The 22,234-nt window shown below is 37.4% G+C and overlaps 1 protein-coding gene across 7 annotated transcripts in view; it reads left to right on the plus strand.

The window, feature by feature from the left end:
* KMT2E (lysine methyltransferase 2E) overlaps positions 1-22,234 on the plus strand; it is a 100,222-nt gene that overhangs the window by 35,086 nt on the left and 42,902 nt on the right. For 6 of the 7 annotated variants that reach the window (XM_030825662.1, XM_030825663.1, XM_030825661.1 and 3 more), the window contains 3 exons: positions 13,198-13,312; positions 14,451-14,680; positions 17,796-17,876. In XM_030825662.1, coding sequence (XP_030681522.1) covers positions 13,198-13,312; positions 14,451-14,680; positions 17,796-17,876 — 426 coding nt within the window. Of the gene's footprint in view, positions 1-13,197; positions 13,313-14,450; positions 14,681-15,120; positions 17,877-22,234 lie in introns of those variants that run through there. The other variant, XM_030825667.1, reaches the window with a different exon arrangement.

A 22,234-nucleotide genomic window follows, 5' to 3' on the forward strand; every position in this document is an offset into this window, starting at 1 on the left:
GGCCGGGCGCGGTGGCTCACGCCTGTAATCCCAGCACTTTGGGAGGCTGAGGTGGGCAGATCACCTGAGATCAGGAATTCGAGACCAGCCTGCTGAACATGGCAAAACCCCGTCTCTACTAAAAATACAAAAAATTAGCTGGGTGTGGTGGCGCTCACCTGTAATCCCAGCTACTCGGAGGCAGACGCGGGAGAATTGCTTGAACCCCGGAGGCAGAGGTTGCAGTGAGCCGAGATCATGCCACTGCACTCCAGCCTGGGCGACAAGAGCGAAACTCCGTCTCAAAAAAATAAATAAAAAATAAAGAAAAAAGAAAAATGTCACTTTTAAAAAAATTAGAGTCCTGTTCCTCCACTTGACCTCTGAATCTTACCCCTTCTCACCTTTTCAAAATCATTCTTCCCTCTTGCCTGCAGTCATCCCATGTCTCTTGCATCTTCAGTTTTTCTATTAGATCATTCCTATCACATATAAATATGAGAATTATTTTCCTTTTTTATTATTTCATTTCTCTAAACCTCTTTATAGCAAAACTCCTTGAGAAAGCTGTTTGTACTCATTATCAGGTTGCACAACACTACTATAACCACCTGTGTTGTCGAACTAATTGGTAGTCTTCCATAATTTATATACATTTTTTCAGATTTGATATAAATCATCCCTTCTCTTTCTTCCTACTAGAAAGGGTTAACTTTGGATTTCTAGGTACCACATTCCTTTAACTAACCACTACTGCTCATTTTTTACTGCCTTTTTCTGTTATGCCCAGGTGCTTTAAATGTCTAAGACTCAACTGCAGTCCCCTCTCCTTTTAAAAAACTTGGTTTTTAGGTTATTACCTGGCTTTAAATATAATCTCTGTGTGTGGTTACCCTCAATTTTTTGTCTCCAGTCATAATCTTCCTAAGCTCCAGACTAGTATACCCAAATTGACAGCTTCACTTGGAATTCTTGATGTTCTTCTGCCCCCAAATCTACTTGTGGTTATTGTTTTTTAGGCTCATCTATTTCTTTTTTCCTTTCCTTTTCTTTTCTCTTTTCTTTTCTTTTTCCTTCCTTCCTTCCTTCCTTCCTTTCTTCTTTCTCTTTCTTTTTCTTTCTTTCTCTCTCTCTCTCTTTCTTCTTTCTTTCTGTCTTTCTTTTTTTTTTTTTTTTTTTTTTTTGAGACGGAGTCTCGCTCTGTCGCCCAGGCTGGAGTGCAATGGCGTGATCTCTGCTCACTGCAAGCTCCGCCTCCCGGGTTCACGCCATTCTCCTGCCTCAGCCTCCAGAGTAGCTGGGACTACAGGCACCCGCCACTGCGCCCGGCTAATTTTCTTTGTATTTTTAGTAGAGACAGGGTTTCACCGTGGTCTCGATCTCCTGACCTCATGATCCACCCGCCTCGGCCTCCCAAAGTGCTGGGATTACAGGTATGAGCCACCGCGCCCGGCCTTTCTGTCTTTCTTTCAACAGACTCTTGCTCTGTCATCCAGGCTGGAGTGCAGTGGCATGATCTCAGCTCACTGCAATCTCCACCTTCAGGATTCAAGTGAGCCTTGTGCCTCAGCCTCCCGAGTAGCTGAGATTACAGGCAGCCACCAAGCCTGGCTAATTTTTTTATTTTTATTCGAGATGGGGTTTCACCATGTTGGCCAGGCTGGTCTCAAACTCCTGGCCTCAAGTGAACCACCTGCCTTGGCCTCCCAAAGTGCTGGATTTACAGGCATGAGTCACAGCACCAGGCCTCATCTCTTTCTTTCTTTCTTTCCTTCTTTCTCTTTCTTTCTTTCTTTCTTTCTTTTTTTCTTTCTTTCTTTCTTTCTTTCTTTCTCTTTCTTTCTTTCTTTCTTTCTTTCTTTCTCTCTCTCTCTCTCTCTCTCTCTCTTCTCTTTCTTTCTTTCTTTCTTTCTTTCTTTCTTTTTCTCTCTCTCTCTCCCTTCCTTTCTTCCCTCCTTCCCTCCCTCCCTCCCTTCCTTCCTTCCTTTCTTCCTTCCTTCCTTCCTTCGTTTTTTAGATGGAGTTTCGCTCTTGTTGCCCAGGCTGGAGTGCAATGGCACAATCTTGGCTCACTGCAACCTCCGCATTCCAGGTTCAAGCGATTCTCCTGCCTCAGCTTCCCAAGTAGCTGGGATTACAGGCATGCACCATCACGCCTAGCTAATTTTGTGTGTTTACTAGAGGCAGGGTTTCTCCATGTTGGTCAGGCTGTTCTCAAACTCCCGACCTCAGGTGATATGCCCGCCTCGGCCTACCAAAGTGCTGGGATTACAGGCGTGAGCCACTGCCCCCGCATCATCTATTTCTTTAAATGGCTCCATCTCTATCCAGTTGCTTAAAACTCTGAGCTGTCAGTCTTGATTGGTCCTTTCCCCTTAACCCCCATGTCTAATTTATTGGTCTGTACTGGGTCCACCTTCAAAATATATTTTTGTTTTGTTTTGTTTTGAAATGGAGTCTTGCTCTGTCACCCAGGCTGGAGTGCAGTGGCACAATATTGGTTCACTGCAACCTCTGCCTCCTAGGTTCAAGCAGTTATCTAGAGTAGATGGGACTACAGGTGCACGCCACCACGCCCAGCTGATTTTTATATTTTTAACAGGATTTCATCGTGTTGGCCAGGCTGGTCTCGAACTCCTGACCTCACAAAGTGCTGGGATTGTAGGCATGAACCGCCGCGCCTGGCCAAAAGTGTATTTTGAATCAGTACACTTTTATGCATTTCTACTGTTGTCCTCATCCAGGCCCTTGTAATCTCTTGACTAGACACGAGTGGAATACTGTCCATGTTTCTCTTTTGCCTTCTATCATTTATTCTCTGTAGAAGCTACTGTGCTTCTTCTGAAGCATAAACCAGATCATACAATTCTCCCACTTTAAAAAGCTTCCAGTGACTTTCTGTTTTACTTAAAATATAAACTTTTTATGACCATAAGGCCCTCCTTCCCTAATCTCTTCTCACTATTCTCTTTTCTCACTGTTACTTCCATATTGATTTTTTGTTGTTGTTCTTTTGAATATTTTATATTTGTTTCTGCCTTAGGGCCTTTGTACTCGTGATTTCCTCTGCCTGGATCATTCTTATGTTCTTGGCATAATCTTAGCTAAACTCAAATATCACATACTAGTGAGGCCTCCCCTCTTCCATTATCTAAAATAGTATCTGAAATACTTGTCTTGTTTTATTTCATTTCTGCCATGCTTTATATTTTTACTAAAACATAAGCTGTATGACTATAAACATCTTATCTGTTTTATCACTAATATCACTGTATCTACAATGGCTAGCATAGGGTTTGGCATATAGTAAGCATTGAGTCATGAATCATATTGCTTGAAGGTCATTTTTTATTTTTATTTATTTTTTATTTGTATTTCTGAGAAGGAGTCTCATTCTGTCGCCCAGGCTAGAGTGCAGTGGCGCAGTTTTGGCTCACTGCAACTTCTGCATCCTGGGTTCAAGCGATTCTCCTGCCTCAGCCTCCCAAGTAACTGGGATTACAGATGTGCACCACCACACCCAGCTAATTTTTTTTTTTTTTTTTTTTTTTTGTGTGTGTGTGTGTGTGTGTGTGTTTTTAGTAGAGATGGGGTTTCACCATGTTCGCCAGACTGGTCTCAAACTCCCAACCTCAGGTGATCTGCCCACCTTGGCTTCCCAAAGTGCTGAGATTACAGGCATGAGCCACTGCACCCAGCCTGTAGTGCTTGAAGGTCTAATAGTTAACCCTGAAGTTTATTATATTAAGAAGGATTATTGAATGCCCATATCCTAACTATATTTCAGTTGTTAAGAAGAGATAGAACTAAAGCTAAACATATTTTATAGCCTCTTCATTGTAGAAAGATGTCAGGTGCTATATAATTGAACGAAAAGTCCCTCATAAATAAATAGTCTTCAAAAATTGGCATGATTTCAGTATATTGAATGCTAAGTTTTTTTAAGTAGTGGTTTTGGTTAATACCTGTTTTGGGAAGCTGGAAATTTTTTAAAGGCATTAGGAAACTGGCAGAATTAAAATAGTGATGAGAGGGAGATTGAAATTTACTATTAATACCTATGTTATCTAAGTGATTGTTTACTGATCATGATATAATAAATTGAGACAGAATGTAGGAAGAGAAGGGATGTAAAATTATTCAGTATAAAGAATTTTAACAAGTACTGGTATTTTTTGAGTGATAGTATTTTTACTATGAAATTTTTTGCATACTGTTTAATTGATGAAGGATTAAAGATCTAGTTTTGCAGATCATATAGTTATAAGAATTTAAGGACTTAAAATATATAATAATTTTATTCTCTCAACTCTAAAGTCTATATAAAGATTGTTTTTCAGAATTTATAGTAATGTGCTATAGATTAAAGATAGGCACTTGAAGCTGATTCTTGCTGGGCACACAGTGGCTCATGCCTGTAATCCCAGCACTTTGAGAGATCAAGGTGAGGGGATCTCTTGAGCCCAGGATTTCTGAAACTAGCCTGGGCAACATAGTGAGACCCCTGCTGTCAACAAAAAATTTTTTAAAAATTAGCCAGGCATAGTGGCTCATGACTGTAATCTACTCAGGAGGCTGACGTGGGAGGATCACTCAAGCCCAGGAGTTTCAGGCTATAGGGAGCTATGGTCACACCACTGCACTCCAGCTTGGGTGACAGAGTAACACCTTCTCTCTTAAAAAAAAAAAAGAAATAGGTGAGGCATGGTGGCTTATGCCTGTAATCTCAGCACTTTGTGAGCCAAGGTGGGCGGATCACCTGAGGTCGGGAGCTTGAGACCAGCCTGGCCAACATGGCGATACCTGGTCTCTACTAAAAATACAAAAACTTAACGGGCATGGTGGCGCATGCTTGTAATCCTGGCTACTACGAGGCTGAGACACGAGAATCACTTGAACCCGGGAGGTGGAGCTTGTAGTGAGCCGAGATACATCACTGCACTCCAGCCTGTGTGACAGAGCAAGACTCTGTCTCAAAAAAAAAAAAAGGAAGGCTGCTAAATTTTTTTTTTTTTTTTAAAGAAAGGCTGCAAGAGAATTAAGAATGACTTTTGTTGACAGTGTAATTGATAGATTCATCAAAGTCTTTTATTTTCACAGGTCATTCTATCTGATGAACCTAACGATGGTTAGTGTACCCTGTGTTCTGTACCTCATAAAAAAATGAAGGCAAATCATTAAGGCACTTGGCTCTGTACTTGAAGTTGAAGGAACTCAAGGAAAAAATTGGGGAATTATTTGTTGTAAAAGCAAGTTGCTCTATCTATCTATCTATCTATCTATCTATCTATCTATCTATCTATCTATCTTATCTATCTATCTATCTGAGATGGAGTTTTGCTCTTGTTGTCCAGGCTGGAGTGCAATGGCGCAATCGGCTCACTGCAACCTCTGCTTCCTGGGTTCAAGCGATTCTCCTGCCTCAGCCTCCCAAGTAGCTGGGATTACAGGCATGCGCCACCATGCCTGGCTAATTTTGTATTTTTAGTAGAGTCAGGGTTTCACCATGTTGGTCAGGCTTGATCTCGAACTCCTGACCTCAGGTGATTCACCTGCCTTTGCCTCCCAAAGTGCTAGGATTACAGGCTTGAGCTACCACACCCAGTCCACAAGTTGCACATTTTAATATCTCTCTGTTAAATAAAAAAGTTACCAGTTTGGACTCTGGATGCCATACAGTCATGAGTATCACTTTGAAACTAGACATAGTGCCAAGTGCTTTTCAGAAAAGTGAAGAATTAGATTGAGCAGAGGAAATTTACCTATTTGTGAGTGAGGATGATGGAAGGAGTCTTGGAGAGGTAGTACTTTTTACCTGCTCTGATCAGTTTCAGGGCTTCTCCTGAGCCTATTGAATCTAGGAGAATTATTTACAGATTATCCAGCCTCACATTTGAAGCTCTTAGTTTTATTTTGTCATACTACTACTCCACTTACATCATTAACTTGCTTGGGAGAGAGACAAACCATTAGTGGCTCTGTGTAGTTTTTGTTTTTCTTTTTAGGTTGTTTTTTTTTTTTTTTTTGAGATGGGGTCTCACTATATTGCCCAGGCTGGACTCAAACTACTGAGCTTAAGTGATCCTTCTGCCTCAGCCTCCCAAAGTGCTGGGATTACAGGCGTGAGCTGTTGTGCCTGGCCCTCTGTATAGTTTTTCAGGATAAGAGATCATATTCATTTCTTAGCTGGATACGCAGGGTTCTTCTTGAACTAGTCCTTGTCTATTCTCATCTCTGGCACATCCTCCACTCCTTTAACTGTTCTGAATTTTAGTAATTCTTTTTCAGTCTGTTCTTCCTAAACTTCAGTGAAGATAAAATTGAAGGCGTTTATTAAAATGTAGATTTCTTAGTCCAATCTTTAAACATTCTGGTTCATTACATTTAAGTAGAGCTGTGAAAATAACATCTTGCACTGTGTACAGGTAATTGTGCTGCTGGTTGTCTGTAGATCATGCTTAGAGAAACGTGCTTAAAGGTGTCATGTTGATATCTCTGACTGCATGTGTGCTTTCTGTCTGGAATACTTTCTCCATCTCTTTGCCTTCTCTATTTCATGGACTTGTTAAATTGCTATTCTTTAAAACTTGCTTAAATGTAACTACTATTATGAAGGCTCCTGTGCATATGTCTGATGGCACTACTGTAATTGTTGTTACACTTGTTTGTTTGCCTGTCAGTTTCTTAAGAAGAAGGATCACTTTATTTTTTTTATTTCCAGCATTTGGTACAGTATCTCACTGCCTGGTGGTTACTGTGTGCTCAAATGTTTATTGATTGAAAGAAAACTATATTATTGCAAGTTCCTTGAAGGCAGAGACAGTGTCTTATCTTTGTATTTCTGATGGTCCCTAGTGAACATTAAGCCCTCAATATTTGTTAAATCAGTGCTATCAAAGTGGTTTAAATGGATGTAGTCTCCAGGGGTTTCTGTGAGCTTTTTGATGTTTTAAATTTGCTATTTAATTTGGAGCTAGGAAAAAAATTTAAGTATATTTGGAATCATTCCGGAAGACTACCATTTTATACCAAATGCTGCCATGAGATTTCAGTGCAAGTACTTGAATTTGTGTCAGATGTTTATGTTATAAACACACAGAGAGATAGTTTATTGTGATGTTTTTCTGAATCCAAACCTCCAAAGGAAAATCTGGCTCTATTACAGGGGTTTAGATATTACTTGCTTTTGAGAGACGGCTTACATGAATAAACACTGTTCCTGAAGTCTGACCTTTACATACTACTTGAAGATTCCACCTGCCATGTTTTCCTGTCTTTTTGCATATGCATGGGGTATTGTCTTCCTTCACCGTTACTGGGTTTTTCCTATATATTATTTGTAGTAAATTTCTTTTACTAGGGTAATAGGTTCTGTCTCCTCTAGCAAAATTAGTGATTTATTTAAAACAGGTGTCGTTGGGCTTGTACATAGAACCACTCTATTGGAAGTTTGAATTATTGTGAACTGAAGTTATAAAACAATTTTTAAGGAGCTTCAGGCAGAGTATTTGTAGTTGTACTTGAGAGCAAATTCTGAACAAGTAAGTAGTGTAATGTATCTGTGTAAGGCATTGTAGTTGAGAAAATGCATTTTCACATCCTTTATAACATTTGAATTTCATATTGCTGGGAAGAAGGTAAAGCAAATATCCTTATTCCCACTTTACACATAAAAAACCTCAAGTTCAGAGAGGTCAATATGGCATTCTTTCTACTGGAGAAAATGCCTCGTTATAAAATAGTTGGGGAGAAAAAATAATAGATGCATGATAGAAGATTGTTAGCAGAGCACAAAAATATTATGTGAAAAGTAACAACAATACAGTAAATAAGTTCTTCATGAATCCTAAAATTATGGAGTTGAAGCAATCAAGAAAGGACTCTCTCAATATTACTTGAAATAAGCCTTGAAGAATGTGTTGAAATTAAGGAGTAAGGGTTAAGAGTTATTCTACAAATAAGGGGTTAGAAATGCCCAGGACATCTTTGTGAGTGGGAGGAAAAGCGATAGACTACCATTCTTGCTGGCACCCAGTGTATAGAGATACTAAATGTGAGATAAAAATGCTTGAAGAACTTTTTTATTTCCACTTTTTAGTATGGAAATGGAGATATATACATGACAGTATGTAAAACAGACTAGTAATCCCAGTTGGCCATTACTTAGCTTCAATAGTATTCAAAGTTTTGCCAATCTTGTTTCATCTGTCTTTCAGTTGTTTTTTTGTTTTTGTTTTTGTTTTGATACAGAGTCTCACTCTGTCAACCCAGGCTGGAGTGCAGTGGCATGATCATAGCTCATTGCATCCTCAACTTCCCTGTCTCAAGTGATCCTTTTGCTTCAGCCTCCTGAGTAGCTGAAGCCTAGGACTATAGGTGTGAGCCACCATGCCCAGCTAATTTTTTCATTTTTTGATAGAGGTGGGATCTTGCTGTGTTGCCCAGACTGGTCATGAACTTCTGGCCTCAAGTGATCCTCCCTTTTGGCCCCAAAAAGTGCTGTGATTGTAAGCGTGAGCCACTGCACCCAGCCTCTTAAGTATTTTAAAACAAATTCCCATTTCACCCATGTATTATTCAGTATCTATCACTGACAGTTAAGGACTTTTTTGTTCTGCTACAGTACTATTATATAACAAAATTAACATAAAATATCCAGTTCATCTTCAAATTTTCTCACTCGTCTCAAAAATCTTTTTGCGATGTGTTCAAATTGGGATCCGATCAAAATTCACACATTGCATTTGCTTGAAATGTCTCTTGAATCTCTCTTCATCTATAACAACCCCCTCTTTTAAAATTTGTTTTCCTTTGTGCCATAGACCTGGTGAAGAAACTGGAAAATTTGGCCTACAGAAGTTTTAACATTCTGGAGTTGGCTGATTGCCTCCTTCTGGTGTCATGTAATATTCTGCTTCCCCCATATTTCTGATAAACTGGTATTTGGATTTAGAGATATAATTAGCTTCAAGTTCTATTCTTTTCCTTTTCTCTTTTTCTATTTTTCTTTTCAGTATGATATTTTATAGGTGGGACTGTGGACTTCCTATCACATAGCATTAGGAGAGGCAAATAAAGCTTGGTTGTCTAACTCCTAATGATAATAATAATGATCAGCAGATTCAGGTGTTGTCATCTTACTTACCTATCAACTTTTACCTAAGAGTCTTAGCATCCATGGTTATTTGTTGCCTAGATATATAACCTCTTAAGGGTTGCAGTGTAGTTATTTTTCTAATTTTTTTATTCCTTCTGCATTTTTTAGCTGTTGGGGAATTTCTAAAAGAAGCAGTGGCTCACACTTGTAATCCCAGCACTTTGGGAGGCCGAGGCGGGCGGATCACAAGGTCAGGAGATCGAGACCATGGTGAAACCCCGTCTCTACTAAAAATACAAAAAATTAGCCGGGCGTGGTGGCGGGCGCCTGTAGTCCCAGCTACTCGGAGAGGCTGAGGCAGGAGAATGGCGTGAACCCGGGAGGCGGAGCTTGCAGTGAGCCGAGATTGCGCCACTGCACTCCAGCCTGGGCGACAGAGCGAGACTCCATGTCAAAAAAAAAAAAGAAGCAGTCAGCACCTAAATATTGGCTTATGTATTAACAAGAGAATATACTTAACCATTTTAGTTTTAGAGCTGAGTTGCATGTTAGAATCCCCTTCTATGCATTTCGGTTGTTCTACTTGTTGGAAACAGAATTCAGAGTTTTGAAAAGGTGACTTCATCTACAAATTATGGTGGTTTTGACCATACCTTATTGCTTATATATTGGGAATAATTTCATTACCTGCTACTAGGTTGGTGCAAAAGTAATTGCAGTTTATTTCTGACCATTTTGAAAATTTTGAACATTTTGAATTCTTGGAGTATGCAATGAATATCTTTTGGGAAATTTCCCATGGATAAAGAAAAAATCTTTTTTGGATTCAGTGATTTTAGAACATATACATACTTCCTGCTGACAGGCTAAAAGAAAAAAAGAACATACAAAGCAGTATATGAATGAGTATAAACCACTATGTAAGCTCTTCGCTCTCTAACTGAAGAGTAAGATATCAAAATTATGTATGTGAAATCTCATTTTTCTATAGAATGAACACTGACTGCATCATGGATTATGTTTTGATACATAATTATATAAACACTTCTATAAATAATTATGAAGTATAACACTTAGAAATGTAACACTTCTGTCCTTACATTTGGGAAGAAGGAAAAAGAAATTCATGCTAGTTTTGCTGTTGGACCTCAAACTGCAAAAGTTATGGCCGCTACTCCAAAATATCCAAGTTTTGCCCACACCTTTTAGTAATATATTTTGCAGAGTTTGATCTAAATTTTTAAGAGTGAATCTTTGTGCTCTGGCCACAGTTCCTGCATGTTGCTTTAAGAATAGTATTGTAAATCGTTGCTAAAACTTCACTTCTTCCTTCTGTGTAATTTTTAAAGAATTTAAAAAGTGTCACTGTTGTAATCAAAGGCAGTTTGGTAGTATCAGTTTTATGTACATTTACCCTTTTGTTCAGCAATTGTACCTATAGGAATTCATGTTATAGAAATACTACCATTTATGCAGAAAAGATAAATGGATGTACATTTGCAGTAATACTTTTAATAGTGACAAATAGAAATAATGTCAGTATCTACCAGTAGGGGAAATTGTTAAATAAATTTACATTCATATAATGAAATAAGCAGTTATTACCAAGAATAAAGTATATATGTTGACATTTAAAGATGGAAAAAGTAAATCATGAATACATATATTTTCGGATTTTAAAAAGCAAAAATTGTGTAGGTATAATGATGCATAGAGAAGTTTAGAGAAAGATACATGGAAATATTAACATGAGAATGTTTGGGAGTTGGGTGGAGACATGGTCTTTCACTTCCTCATTACTGCTATATTTAGATTTTCTACAATGAGCATGTATTAATTTTGAAATTAAGAAACATTTCTTTTAAAATAATGAATAAGTGAACTCTTAATGTAACAGCATAGACATTAGCTGAATATTGATTTTCTTGCTGTTTTTTTTTTTTTTTTTGAGACAGAGTCTTAACTCTATCGCCCAGGCTGGAGTGCAGTAGCGCAGTCTCGGCTCACTGCAACCTCTGCCACCTGGGTTCAAGCGCTTCTCCTGTCTCAGCCTCCCAAGTAGCTGGGATTACAGGTGCCTGCCATCACCCTTGGCTACTTATTGTATTTTTAGTAGGGATGGGGTTTCACCATCTTGGCCAGGCTGGTCTTGAACTCCTGAGCTTGTGATCCACCCGCCTCGGCCTCCCAAAGTGCTGGGGATTACAGGTGAATATTGGTTTTCATAGTACAGTCATGCACACATAATGTTTCAGTCAACACCAGACCACATAATACAGTGGTGGTCCCATAAGATTATAATGGAGGTGCCCTCTACATGTGTACCATTTTTTATCTCTCATCTTGTCTTTTTACTGTACATGTTTTTTTCTGTTTTTAGAGACAGAGTCTCTTTCTGTTGCCCAGGCTGGAGTGCAGTGACATGATCATAGCTCACTGTAACCTCAAACTTGTAGGCCCAAACAGTTCTCCCACCTCAACCTCCCAAGTAGCTAGGACTACAGATGTGTGCCAACACGCTTGGCTGTTGTTTTTATTTTTATTTTTATTTTTATTTTTATTTTTATTTTTAATGTCTATAGAGAAAATCTTGCTATCTTACCCAAGCTACTCCTGAACTCCAGGCTTCAAGTGACCCTCCTGTCTCAGACTCCCAAAGTGTTGAGATCATAGGCATGAGCCAGCACACCCAGCCCTTATTTTCTATGTTTAGATATATTTAGAATACTTAGCTTTGTGTTGCCTACAATATTCAGTGCATTGTGTTACCTACAATATTCAGCACATAACATGCTGTATAGGTTTGTAGCCTAGGAGCAATAGCTATGCCATTTATCCTAGGTGTATAGTAGGCTATACCATCTAGGTTTGTGTAAGGTACACTCTGTCATGTTCACACAACAGTGAAATCACCTAATGATGTATTTCTCAGAATGTATCTCCAACGTTAAGCAAAGCATGACTGTATTCAGAACGTAATAGAGACTCTTTGCAATCTCCCTTAGAACCATTAGATAACCTCAGTTTGTATCTCCTCTTTTTGCTGATTCTGGCACACAGCGCTTACAACAGCAGCCACTGAGAGCTAAATTGAGACTTCATGAAGGGATGACAGTATATTAAGAAGCAGTTGACTGTAAAAAATGTTTTTTATGCTGCTAGTCTCACGACTAATCAGAATATAACCACTAAATATCCTTAAACTAAATAATAGTGCAAATAGTACTAAGTTCCAATGGAAAGTTTTTAATAGGAGGTAGGATAAAGATTGTCATGAAAAATTTTTCAAGTGATGTTATAGTTTTGTAAAATAAAAGCACAGAAACAAACCATGTTATTGAGTATTTGCAAGGGAGAGATTAATTTTAGTGTGAACTGACCTCAGATGTAGGTTCACAACCTTGTTGATCAATAGGAATTAACCAAGTAGAACTCAGGAGGATTGGTAAGAGTAAAGAGGTTGGGAAAGTGATGTATGTAAAATGCTAGGCCAGGGAGCTTGTAAGTCAACAACAGTGGGCAAATTGTATCAGTAGTTGGTCAGTCTCCATCATCTAAGACCAGAATTGCTTATCTTACAGGTTGCTGTTTATGTTTTTTTTCGGGTATAAATCCTGGTTTATTGTGAAACTTCCTATTCCTTAAGTTTACTGACATTTCCAAGGCTTTATTATATTAATATCTGGCCAAACTCAACGAATACATATATTTTTGAACACTGAAATGCATACGTCAGTTCCACTTGAGGTCCATATAGATTCTGTGTGTAGTCTTGCTTAAATTATTTCTACCACTTCTTTGCACCCCTTTGCTAGTTTTCTCAGTGCCATAGGGTTTATTAAATAATAATTGGCCTCTAGTAATTTTTTTTAATGAGAGAGAGGGAAACCATGTTTGAACTTGGAGTGGGACATTTATTTTACTTAATTAAACAGAAGTTTGCTTATGACACATAATCTAGATGAGATATATCTTATCTATAGTATATCCACCTGCTGTAAGTAGATACTGTATTTGTATAGCCAATATTTTACTGTTTAAGTACTTTATCATTTTAATTAAATTGATTAAGAGGAAAAAAAATGAATGGAATTCTCTTTGATGCAACTTTTTCCCCCCAGACCAGAATCCGTAGAAGCTAGCCCTGTGGTAGTTGAGAAATCCAACAGTTATCCCCACCAGTTATATACCAGCAGCTCACATCATTCACACAGTTACATTGGTTTGCCCTATGCGGTAAGTGTTAAACACTTCTTTGAAAAAACATTTTTAAATTTAGAGATTGAAAAGTAGATGCATGTGATACTGTGCTTGAAACGGCATGTTTAAAAAGCATGGTTGTCTCATACTATCAAAATAATTAGGTGTTTAATTTTTCATTAACCATTAAGCGATTAAAGTTCTATAAAAGTGAACTATTTCTCTTATTATTTTGCAATTTATGCTGTTAATAGTTTGATATTATATTTCTTTACTTCCTAAAAGAATGTAGATAAGGTTGTATTGTACCAGCTACTATTAATTTTGAATTATACAGTAATTAATTTTGTTTTAATTTTTTTAATTTTTTAATTTTTAGTTTTTGAATTATATAGTAATTTATATAGTAAATTTTATAGTTACCGTTTATTGAGCACTTGTTATGTCAGACATATATTATTAAATATATTAAATATAATATTAAATATTAAATAATATGTCAGACATATATTATTTAATCATTAAAAACAACTTCATGAGATGTAGTTTTCATCTTTTATTTCATAGGTGAGAAAATGAAAGCCTATCTAACATATTAAATATTGCATATCTAGTAAGAGGCAGCATTTAGATTCAAACGTAATTGCATAATAACATTTGTGATACTATAGAGGTAGAATTATGAGAGATATTTACTATTTGGACCAGAATGAAAATTACTAAATTAAAAAAACTATATTATATGTTTTATAGTGATAAATATGTCTTGTTTTATTATTCTTTAGGCTCCATACTTCTGAGATGTGTGTTTTTCTTTTTCTTTTTTTTTAACACTTCTATTCTCACATCTTAATACCTTCTTTCATCTTGGAGGTGGAGCTATGTATGTGACCATAGGAATGTGAAGATATCTTATGATTTGGTAGGGAGGGAATGAAATTTGGATGTGAATGTGACCACTCCCACTTTGTAGATAGATATATTCACTTACTACTGTGGTTTAATAACTGGCTTCACCAAGTCATTCTTTTAATGGTATTAAGGAAGGAATGAGCCAGTCTCATATCTCTTGAGTATTGAAATTAAGGGTTGAATTTTATTTATTTAAGTTGCTTGGTTCATATCATTGTTGAAATTAAATAATATTGTGTTATATTTGTGTTTAATTATTCAGGACCATAATTATGGTGCTCGTCCTCCTCCAACACCTCCGGCTTCCCCTCCTCCATCAGTCCTTATTAGCAAAAATGAAGTAGGCATATTTACCACTCCTAATTTTGATGAAACTTCCAGTGCTACTACAATCAGCACATCTGAGGATGGAAGTTATGGTACTGATGTAACCAGGTGCATATGTGGTTTTACACATGATGATGGATACATGATCTGTTGTGACAAATGCAGGTAAAATATTTTACACCATTGTTTTATTTTTCTTGAATGCTGATAACCTTTGCTAATGTTGGAAAAGATAACTAAAGTCACTTTCAAGGGAATTAATGGATACATATTTTAAGTGGGACTTCTACTATTGATGCAGTCCTAGAAAAAGCCTCCTATGTGAAAAAAGAGTTTACTAGAAATCCCTGTTGTTAACTGAGTAATAGACAGTTCTGAACTTTTTTCATGTAGGATCACATTTTTCTTTTCACTTAGTTCAGTAGTAGTACAAGTACATAAACATAGCAGTAGACAAGATAGAAATGAGAGAATTTAGTCTTGTATTTCCTTTGGAATAATTTGTGCTTAGTCAACTGTGATTTTCCAGTTTGAGGAAATTAAACATTTTGATTGATGTTTGTTTGACCTGACTCTCTCACCTCCTTTTGACTTGAACCTTGCAGCACTCTGGAGTCTCCTTGAACCAGAACCACAGTCTCCCCTCCCCCAACCCTGGTTCAGCCACCAAGAAAGGCCTCCTCCCCTGGAGAAGGTGTGATTGGGACAGAAAGTGGGGTTTTGTTTCATTTTTTTTTCCTGTTTTTTTTTTTTTTTGATTGTGGGGGAAGGATTTGGGGAGGATGAAGAGAGAACAGTAGGATTTCAGCCTGAAAGTTACTGAGTTTATCCCCTGCATAGGGTGGTAAGCGGAGAGTACTTACGCAGTGCATTGTAGAGGGCAAGAAAGTTCGGGAGCTTTACAGAATTTCCTGGGTCTGGTCATTATGGTGTTGCTTAATTATTTGATGTGATGTAGTATGGCATATACCCATATTTGAATGTAAGTATAAAAATGGACCCTAAAGCCAATTTTTATTATTTGTAATATTATCCCCATCTATTAGATTAGGTGATTAGGAGTTGAATATTATTGATACAAACATGCAGTTAGCATTATGTTTCAAAAAGTTTGTTTACTCTTGCCAAAAAATGAGAAATTCAAATATTAAGTGGAATGTAAAATTTGATATTTTTATGGAAAGTTGTAATATTAACACTTTGAGTTTATCTTAATAATAAAAACATTGTAGTACCTTTCCAAATGTAAAAATAAACTTTCATTACCTGTAACACATTCTACCATGAATAATGACTTCAGTAAATTTATTTAGGAGGTAAATTAAAAAACTAAAAATAACTTCAGTGACACTTTGCTTTCGTCATAGTAGAAAATGTCTAATGTCAAAAATTACATACTATTTGGTATGTAATTTTTATTTTAATACATAATCTTAGCAGTGTTTTTCTTTTGATATAATGGCGATGGTCTATATATAAGATACAGTTATCTCTATTAGAGAATAGTAAAATTGTCCTTAGGAGTTTTTATATCCATCTACAAATTATTGAAGGACCAGTTCACAGTTTTTGGATTATTCAAGTTATTTGCTTCTCAGAGAGTACTTTTTGTTATGAATCCAATATTTGTTACTCTGTTTTTCTGTTGCTCAGCCTGTAGTCTCCTGGAAGGCTCTATTCTTACTTTACGTTGGCTCATTGTTTTTACATGTTCCTACTACTTATACTCATCTCTTTGAAGTCTGACATCCACAGCTCTGATTATTTATTCATATTCTAGCTTTGTTTCTTCTGTTGTCTGCATGCCATCATTACTTGCCCCACAAATTTAATTTAATTTGTTACTCTAAGCCTTGTCATTTGCGCTACTTTTCTTTGTCACATCTGTTTTGCACTTTGATATATATTTCACATTCTGTCAGTTCTTGCCCCAACATTCTCAGTTGAAAAGTAAAGAACAACACAGTAGCAGTTAGTTTGGTACAGTAGTCCCTCTTTTCCCCTGGGGTATATGTTCCAAGACCCCCAGTAGATGCCTGAGACTGCAGAGAGTACTGAACCCTACCGTACTATGTTTTTTCTATACATAAATACCTATGATAAAGTTTAATTTATAAAGTAGATGCAGTAAGAGCTTAACAACAATTATAACAGCATACTGTAATAGAAGTAAATGTGGTCTTTGTCTCTCTCCTTCTCTCTCTCTCTCTCTCTCCTTCTACCCCCTCTCTCCCTCTCTCTCCTTCTACCCCCTCTCTCCCTCTTCCTGAAAATATCTTAATATTTTCAGACTGTGGTTGAACACAGGTAAATGAAACCACGAAAAGCAAACCATGGATAAGGGGGAAGCTACTGTAGTTACATATTAGAAGTAGTTTATTCTTATGCAAAGAATAACTAAGACTGTTTTTGGAGTCAGGCATATGTATCAACTTTAGACAAATTAGTCTTGGCAATAAAATACAATAATAACAAATTGAGAAATTTGCCTCAAACTGGTCCATGTATTCCATTAAAAGTAATTAGGTTTAATCTCTGTTCTCATAGAATGCCTCTTACATTCTTTAACTTATTTTTCTCTGGCGTTAATTCTGGTTCTGCCCTCCTTTTAACTCAAGTGTGGAATGTTGGAAATGACTCTTTAGTTGGTCTTTCTGCTTGCAGTTTCTTAACTTCTTTGAATTAATACTACATGCCACCAAAGCACCTCTAAAAAATTGTTACCTGTTGACAGAGGAAATTTACACACGTCTACACATTCCAAGTCCTAAGTAATCTGACTGTACCTCACTAATCCAATTTTAACCTCCTATTTCTCAAAATGAATATTTCTCTTCATATATGTTGAGCGCCTTGTGGCCACCTTCTCTTCATATCTGATAAATGATATTTGATAAATGTTGCTACAGTGGTAGCTTACTATTTCCCAAATGAGGTTCGAGTCAAGTTCATTATTCTCCAAGGTGCTTTTCTCATTAATTACAAGTAGTGTGGCCATCTCTACATTGTGATTTCTAATAATATTTGTAGAATAAATTATACATTTTATATTTTAAAATTGTATTTGCTTTAAAAATTTATGTATCCTATATTTATCCTCTTGCTTTTGCATCTCAAAATTTTATCGCCTTGAAGACATGTTTCTATGAATTTCTCAGAGTACCTTTTAGGAGTGCTAAGCTCAAAGTAGGTGCTTATTAAATGATAGTTAAATGGAATATCAAATCTTAATTTAAGGATGGCAAATAATATTCTGTATGTTCTGCTTTTTTTTTTTAAGCGTTTGGCAACATATTGACTGCATGGGGATTGATAGGCAGCATATTCCTGATACATATCTATGTGAACGTTGTCAGCCTAGGTAAGTTGCACATATCTGATAACATTGCCAGTAATTTTACTGAGGTAGTACTAGTTAACAGAAATTCCTTTATGAATTCAAGTTAAAAAAATTAATGAATCACAGCCGGGCGTGGTGGCTCATGCCTGTAGAGCTAACTACTTGGGAGGTTGAGGCAGGAAGATTGCTTGAGCACAGGAGTTTGAGGCTGCAGTGAGCCTTGATTGTGCCACTGTACTCCAGCCTGGGTGACAGAGCAAAACCCAGTCTCTTTTTCAAAAAAAAAAAAAAGGGAGAATTAATGGATCACTATGTTTCATCGATTCTAACATAGGCTTTTCCATTTTTATGTGTATTCTTACTATTATTTTTGTATTCTGACAACTCTAAAATCATGAAAATATCTTTCTATCAATAGTGTGTCGTAGTTTATAGAGTTTTTACTTTATTAATGATGCGTAAAATAGTAGCGCATCTTCTACCTGATGGCATCTTTTTTAACTGGAATGCACTATATTAAAGAGTTACTAGATGAATACTCCCTTAGTTAAAGAATTTGGTAGATCTGTCATTCTTCCTGTTTGTAATATTTTTTTTCCACATTTCTTTTTTGTTTTTTAAAATCTTTTTATTATGGACATTTCAAACTTAGTAAAAATAAAATAATACATAATAAACCCACATTTCCACCACCCTACCTCAGTAATTATCGACATTCTTGTCCCATCTATACTCCCATGTATTTCTTCTCCCTTTACATGTTGTTTTAAGGCAAATCCCAGGTATCATATTATTTCATCCATGTATATTTCAGTATATATGTATTTGTGTGTATATATATTTCAGAATATGTCTGTCAATTCTTTTTACAAAAATAATTACAAACTATCTGGGCAAGGTGGCTCAGGCCTGTAATCCCAGCACTTTGGGAGGCCGAGGTAGGTAGATCACAAGAGCCCAGGAGTTCGAGACCAGCTTGGGAAACATGGTGAAACCCTGTCTCTCCTAAAAATACAAAAGATGAGCCAGGCGTGGTGTCACGCATCTGTAGTCCTAGCTGCTTGGGAGGCTGAGGTGGGAGGATGGCCTGAGCCTGTGAGCTCGAGGCTGCAGTGAGGCATGGTCATGCCACTGTGCCCCGGCTTAGATGACAGAGTGAGAGCCTGTTTCAAAAAAAAAAACCGCAAAGCTACTATTGTACATGGAACAAAATCTCTGGCTTACCCAGCCATTGTTATGATATTGATTGGTTGGTATTCATCTCTCAAGTCTCTAAACCTACTCCTCCCTCCCTACCATCCCTGGTTACCATTACAGTGTGCATATTTAGGGAACTCAGCTGTTTGTCCCGATGAGTTTTGCCAGTTGTATTCTCATGATTTCACAAGTTTCCCTGTTCTGTTTCTGTAAGAAGGTGTTTATGTCTATAGGCTTGATCAGATTTAGGTTCAATTTCTTTTTTTTTTTTTTATAAGACTATTTTCATAGTTAGACTGTGTTGTCTTATCAGGTGGCACATGATTTCTGGTTGTCTTATGATGGGAGCCAGTGATAGTCCTTAGATCCACTAATTTATTAGGAGTTGCAAATTAGTGATATGTTAATTCTGTTGTTCATTACTTATCAGTTGGAATATTTTTATCGGAACAAACTTCTCTGTCTTTTTTTTTTTTTTTTTTTTAAGACAGGATCTCACTTTGTCGAAGAGGCTACGTGTGACCACAGCTCACTGCAGCCTCAGCCTCCTGGGCTCAGGTGATTCTCCCATCCTTCCACCTCAGCCTGCCAAGTAGCTGGGACTACAGGCATCGCCACCATGCCTGACAAGTTTTTTTTTTTTTTTGTAGATACAGGGTTTCACCATGTTGTACAGGCTGGTCTAGAACTCTTGAGCTCAAGCGGTCTTCCCACCTCGGCCTCCCAAAGTGTTGGGTTTACAGGCGAGAGCCACCTTGCCCGGCCACGTCTCTATGTTAACTATTCAGTTCTCTTAAGATATATTTCATTGAGGAAAGGCAGGATAAATTGCTTGTTGAGTCTTAGCCTTTATTTACTAGTTTTCAGAATAATGAAAAATTAAGTATCATTATGACCTCATGGATTTAAACCATAGTGGATGTCAGTCTATTGCAGCTATTACCCTTATTGATGCTTAAATTTCATTCCATTTGTGGTCAGTAGGAACCTCTTCAAGCTGGTTATCAAGTCCTTTAAACAATACCCTAGTGGTACTTGATGGCAAAGAAGTTATCTAGTGTGACAAGATGTCTCAGGCTTATCCTGCACTTCTGTGCCCCAAATTCAGAGTTGGCTTTCAAGACCAGAATTGGAGAGCTAGTCATGCCCTTTCCTACTAGATTGGTTGCTGTTCCTAGTCTTTTTAGTAGACAAAGCTAGGAAGTATGTTTCATCTGTTTCTTTAAGATAAAATACCGAGTTTATACTGATAATTGCAAGTGAAATTTAGGAATACAGGTTTTTATGTAGCTGTTTCATGTTTATCTCCTTTTATTCTAGTTGTCAACAATACAGAGAATAATGTAATTAGAATATCTCACAATTGGTTAACTGTTTAATCCTACACAAGAATATAATAGTCTTGGAGTAACAACACTGCCAACACTAGCACCAACAATATGATTGTGTAAAACAGTTTAGAACTTCCCCCCATAGGGCATAGTGTATGAGGGTATTATAGTCAATATTGTGTTTTAAGACTCTTGAAATAATTGTGTGTTTATAACACCAACTGGATACACACTTATGTTGTTTAGGTCATTAATTTTATTGATTTTTTAAAAATTAAATGTTCTGAGTTGTAGATTCACATGCAGTTGTGAAATAATGTAGAGTGAGCCTAGATATCTTTTACCTATTTTGCCCCAGTGTTAACATCTTGCATAACTATGTTTTTTTTTTTTTTTTTTTTTGAGACGGAGTCTCGCTCTGTCACCCAGGCTGGAGTGCAGTGGTGCGATCTCAGCTCACTGCGAGCTCCGCCTCCTGGGTTCACGCCATTCTCCTGCCTCAGCCTGTCCGAGTAGCTGGGACTACAGGTGCCTGCCACCACGCCCGGCTAATTTTTTTTGTATTTTTAGTAGAGACGGGGTTTCACCGTGGTCTCGATCTCCTGACCTCGTGATCCGCCCACCTCGGCCTCCCAAAGTGCTGGGATTACAAGCGTGAGCCACCGCACCCGGCCTGCATAACTATTAATACAATATCACAACTAGGATATTGGCATTAACACAGTCACTTTATAGAACATTTCTGTCACTGCCAGGAGTCATGCTGCCCTTTATAGTCACACCTACCTTCTACCCCTGAACTTTGCCAACTTATTTTGCCAACTGTTATTCTATAATCGATTTCTATAATTTTGTCATTTCAAGAATGTTACATAAATGAAGTCATACATTTATGACTTCATTTGACCCGGTATGTGACCTTTTGGCATTGACTTTTATATCCAACATGATTCCCTAGAGAGCCCTCCAATTTGTTGGATGTATCATGATTTTGTTTTTTATTGCCAATAGTATTTCATGGTGTATATGTACCATAGTTTCTTTAACCTGTTCACCCATTGAAGACCATTTGGGTTGTTTCTACTTTTTTGGCTATTACAAATAAAGTTTCTGTGAACATTTGTTTACAGGTTTTTGTGTGAACCTAAGTTGTTTTTCCCCCACTCTGGGTTAAATGCCCAAGAGAACAGCAGCTTGGTTATATGGTAGTTGCATGTTTAGATATTTATGATATTGTCAGACTATTTCCCAGAATGGCTATTCCATTTTACATTCCTACCAGAAATGTAGGAGTAATCAGTAATTTTTGTTTTTTAAGAATTGTTGGTTGGGCGCAGTGGCTCACAGCTATAATCCTAGCACTTTTGGAGGCTGAGGCGGGCAGATCACCTGAGGTCAGGAGTTTGAGACTAGCCTAGGCAACATGGCAAGGCACCGTTGCTACCAAAAAAAATACAAAAATTAGCCGGGCATGGTGGCAGGTGCTTGTAATCCCAGCTACTCAGGAGGCTGAGGCACGAGAATTGTTTGAACCTGGGAGGCAGAGGTTGCAGTGAGCTGAGATCACACCACTGCACTCCGCCTATGTGACAGAGTGGGACTCTGTCTCAAAAAAAAAAAATGCAAAAATTAGCCAGATGTGATGGTATGTGTCTGTGGTCCCAGCTCTTTGGGAGGCTGAGACAGGAGGATTTCTTGAGCCCGGGAGGTTGAGGCTGCAGTGAGTTATGATTGTGCCACTGCACTCCAGCCTGGGCAACAGAGGGAGACCCTGTCTCAAAAACAGAATTGTTTTTTATATTTTATTTACCTTTATAATTATATACTTTATAATTATGTAAGAAGTATTCT

The sequence above is a fragment of the Nomascus leucogenys genome, chromosome 13 (genome assembly GCF_006542625.1).
Source record: "Nomascus leucogenys isolate Asia chromosome 13, Asia_NLE_v1, whole genome shotgun sequence".
In the NCBI taxonomy this organism is placed as follows: domain Eukaryota; kingdom Metazoa; phylum Chordata; class Mammalia; order Primates; family Hylobatidae; genus Nomascus; species Nomascus leucogenys.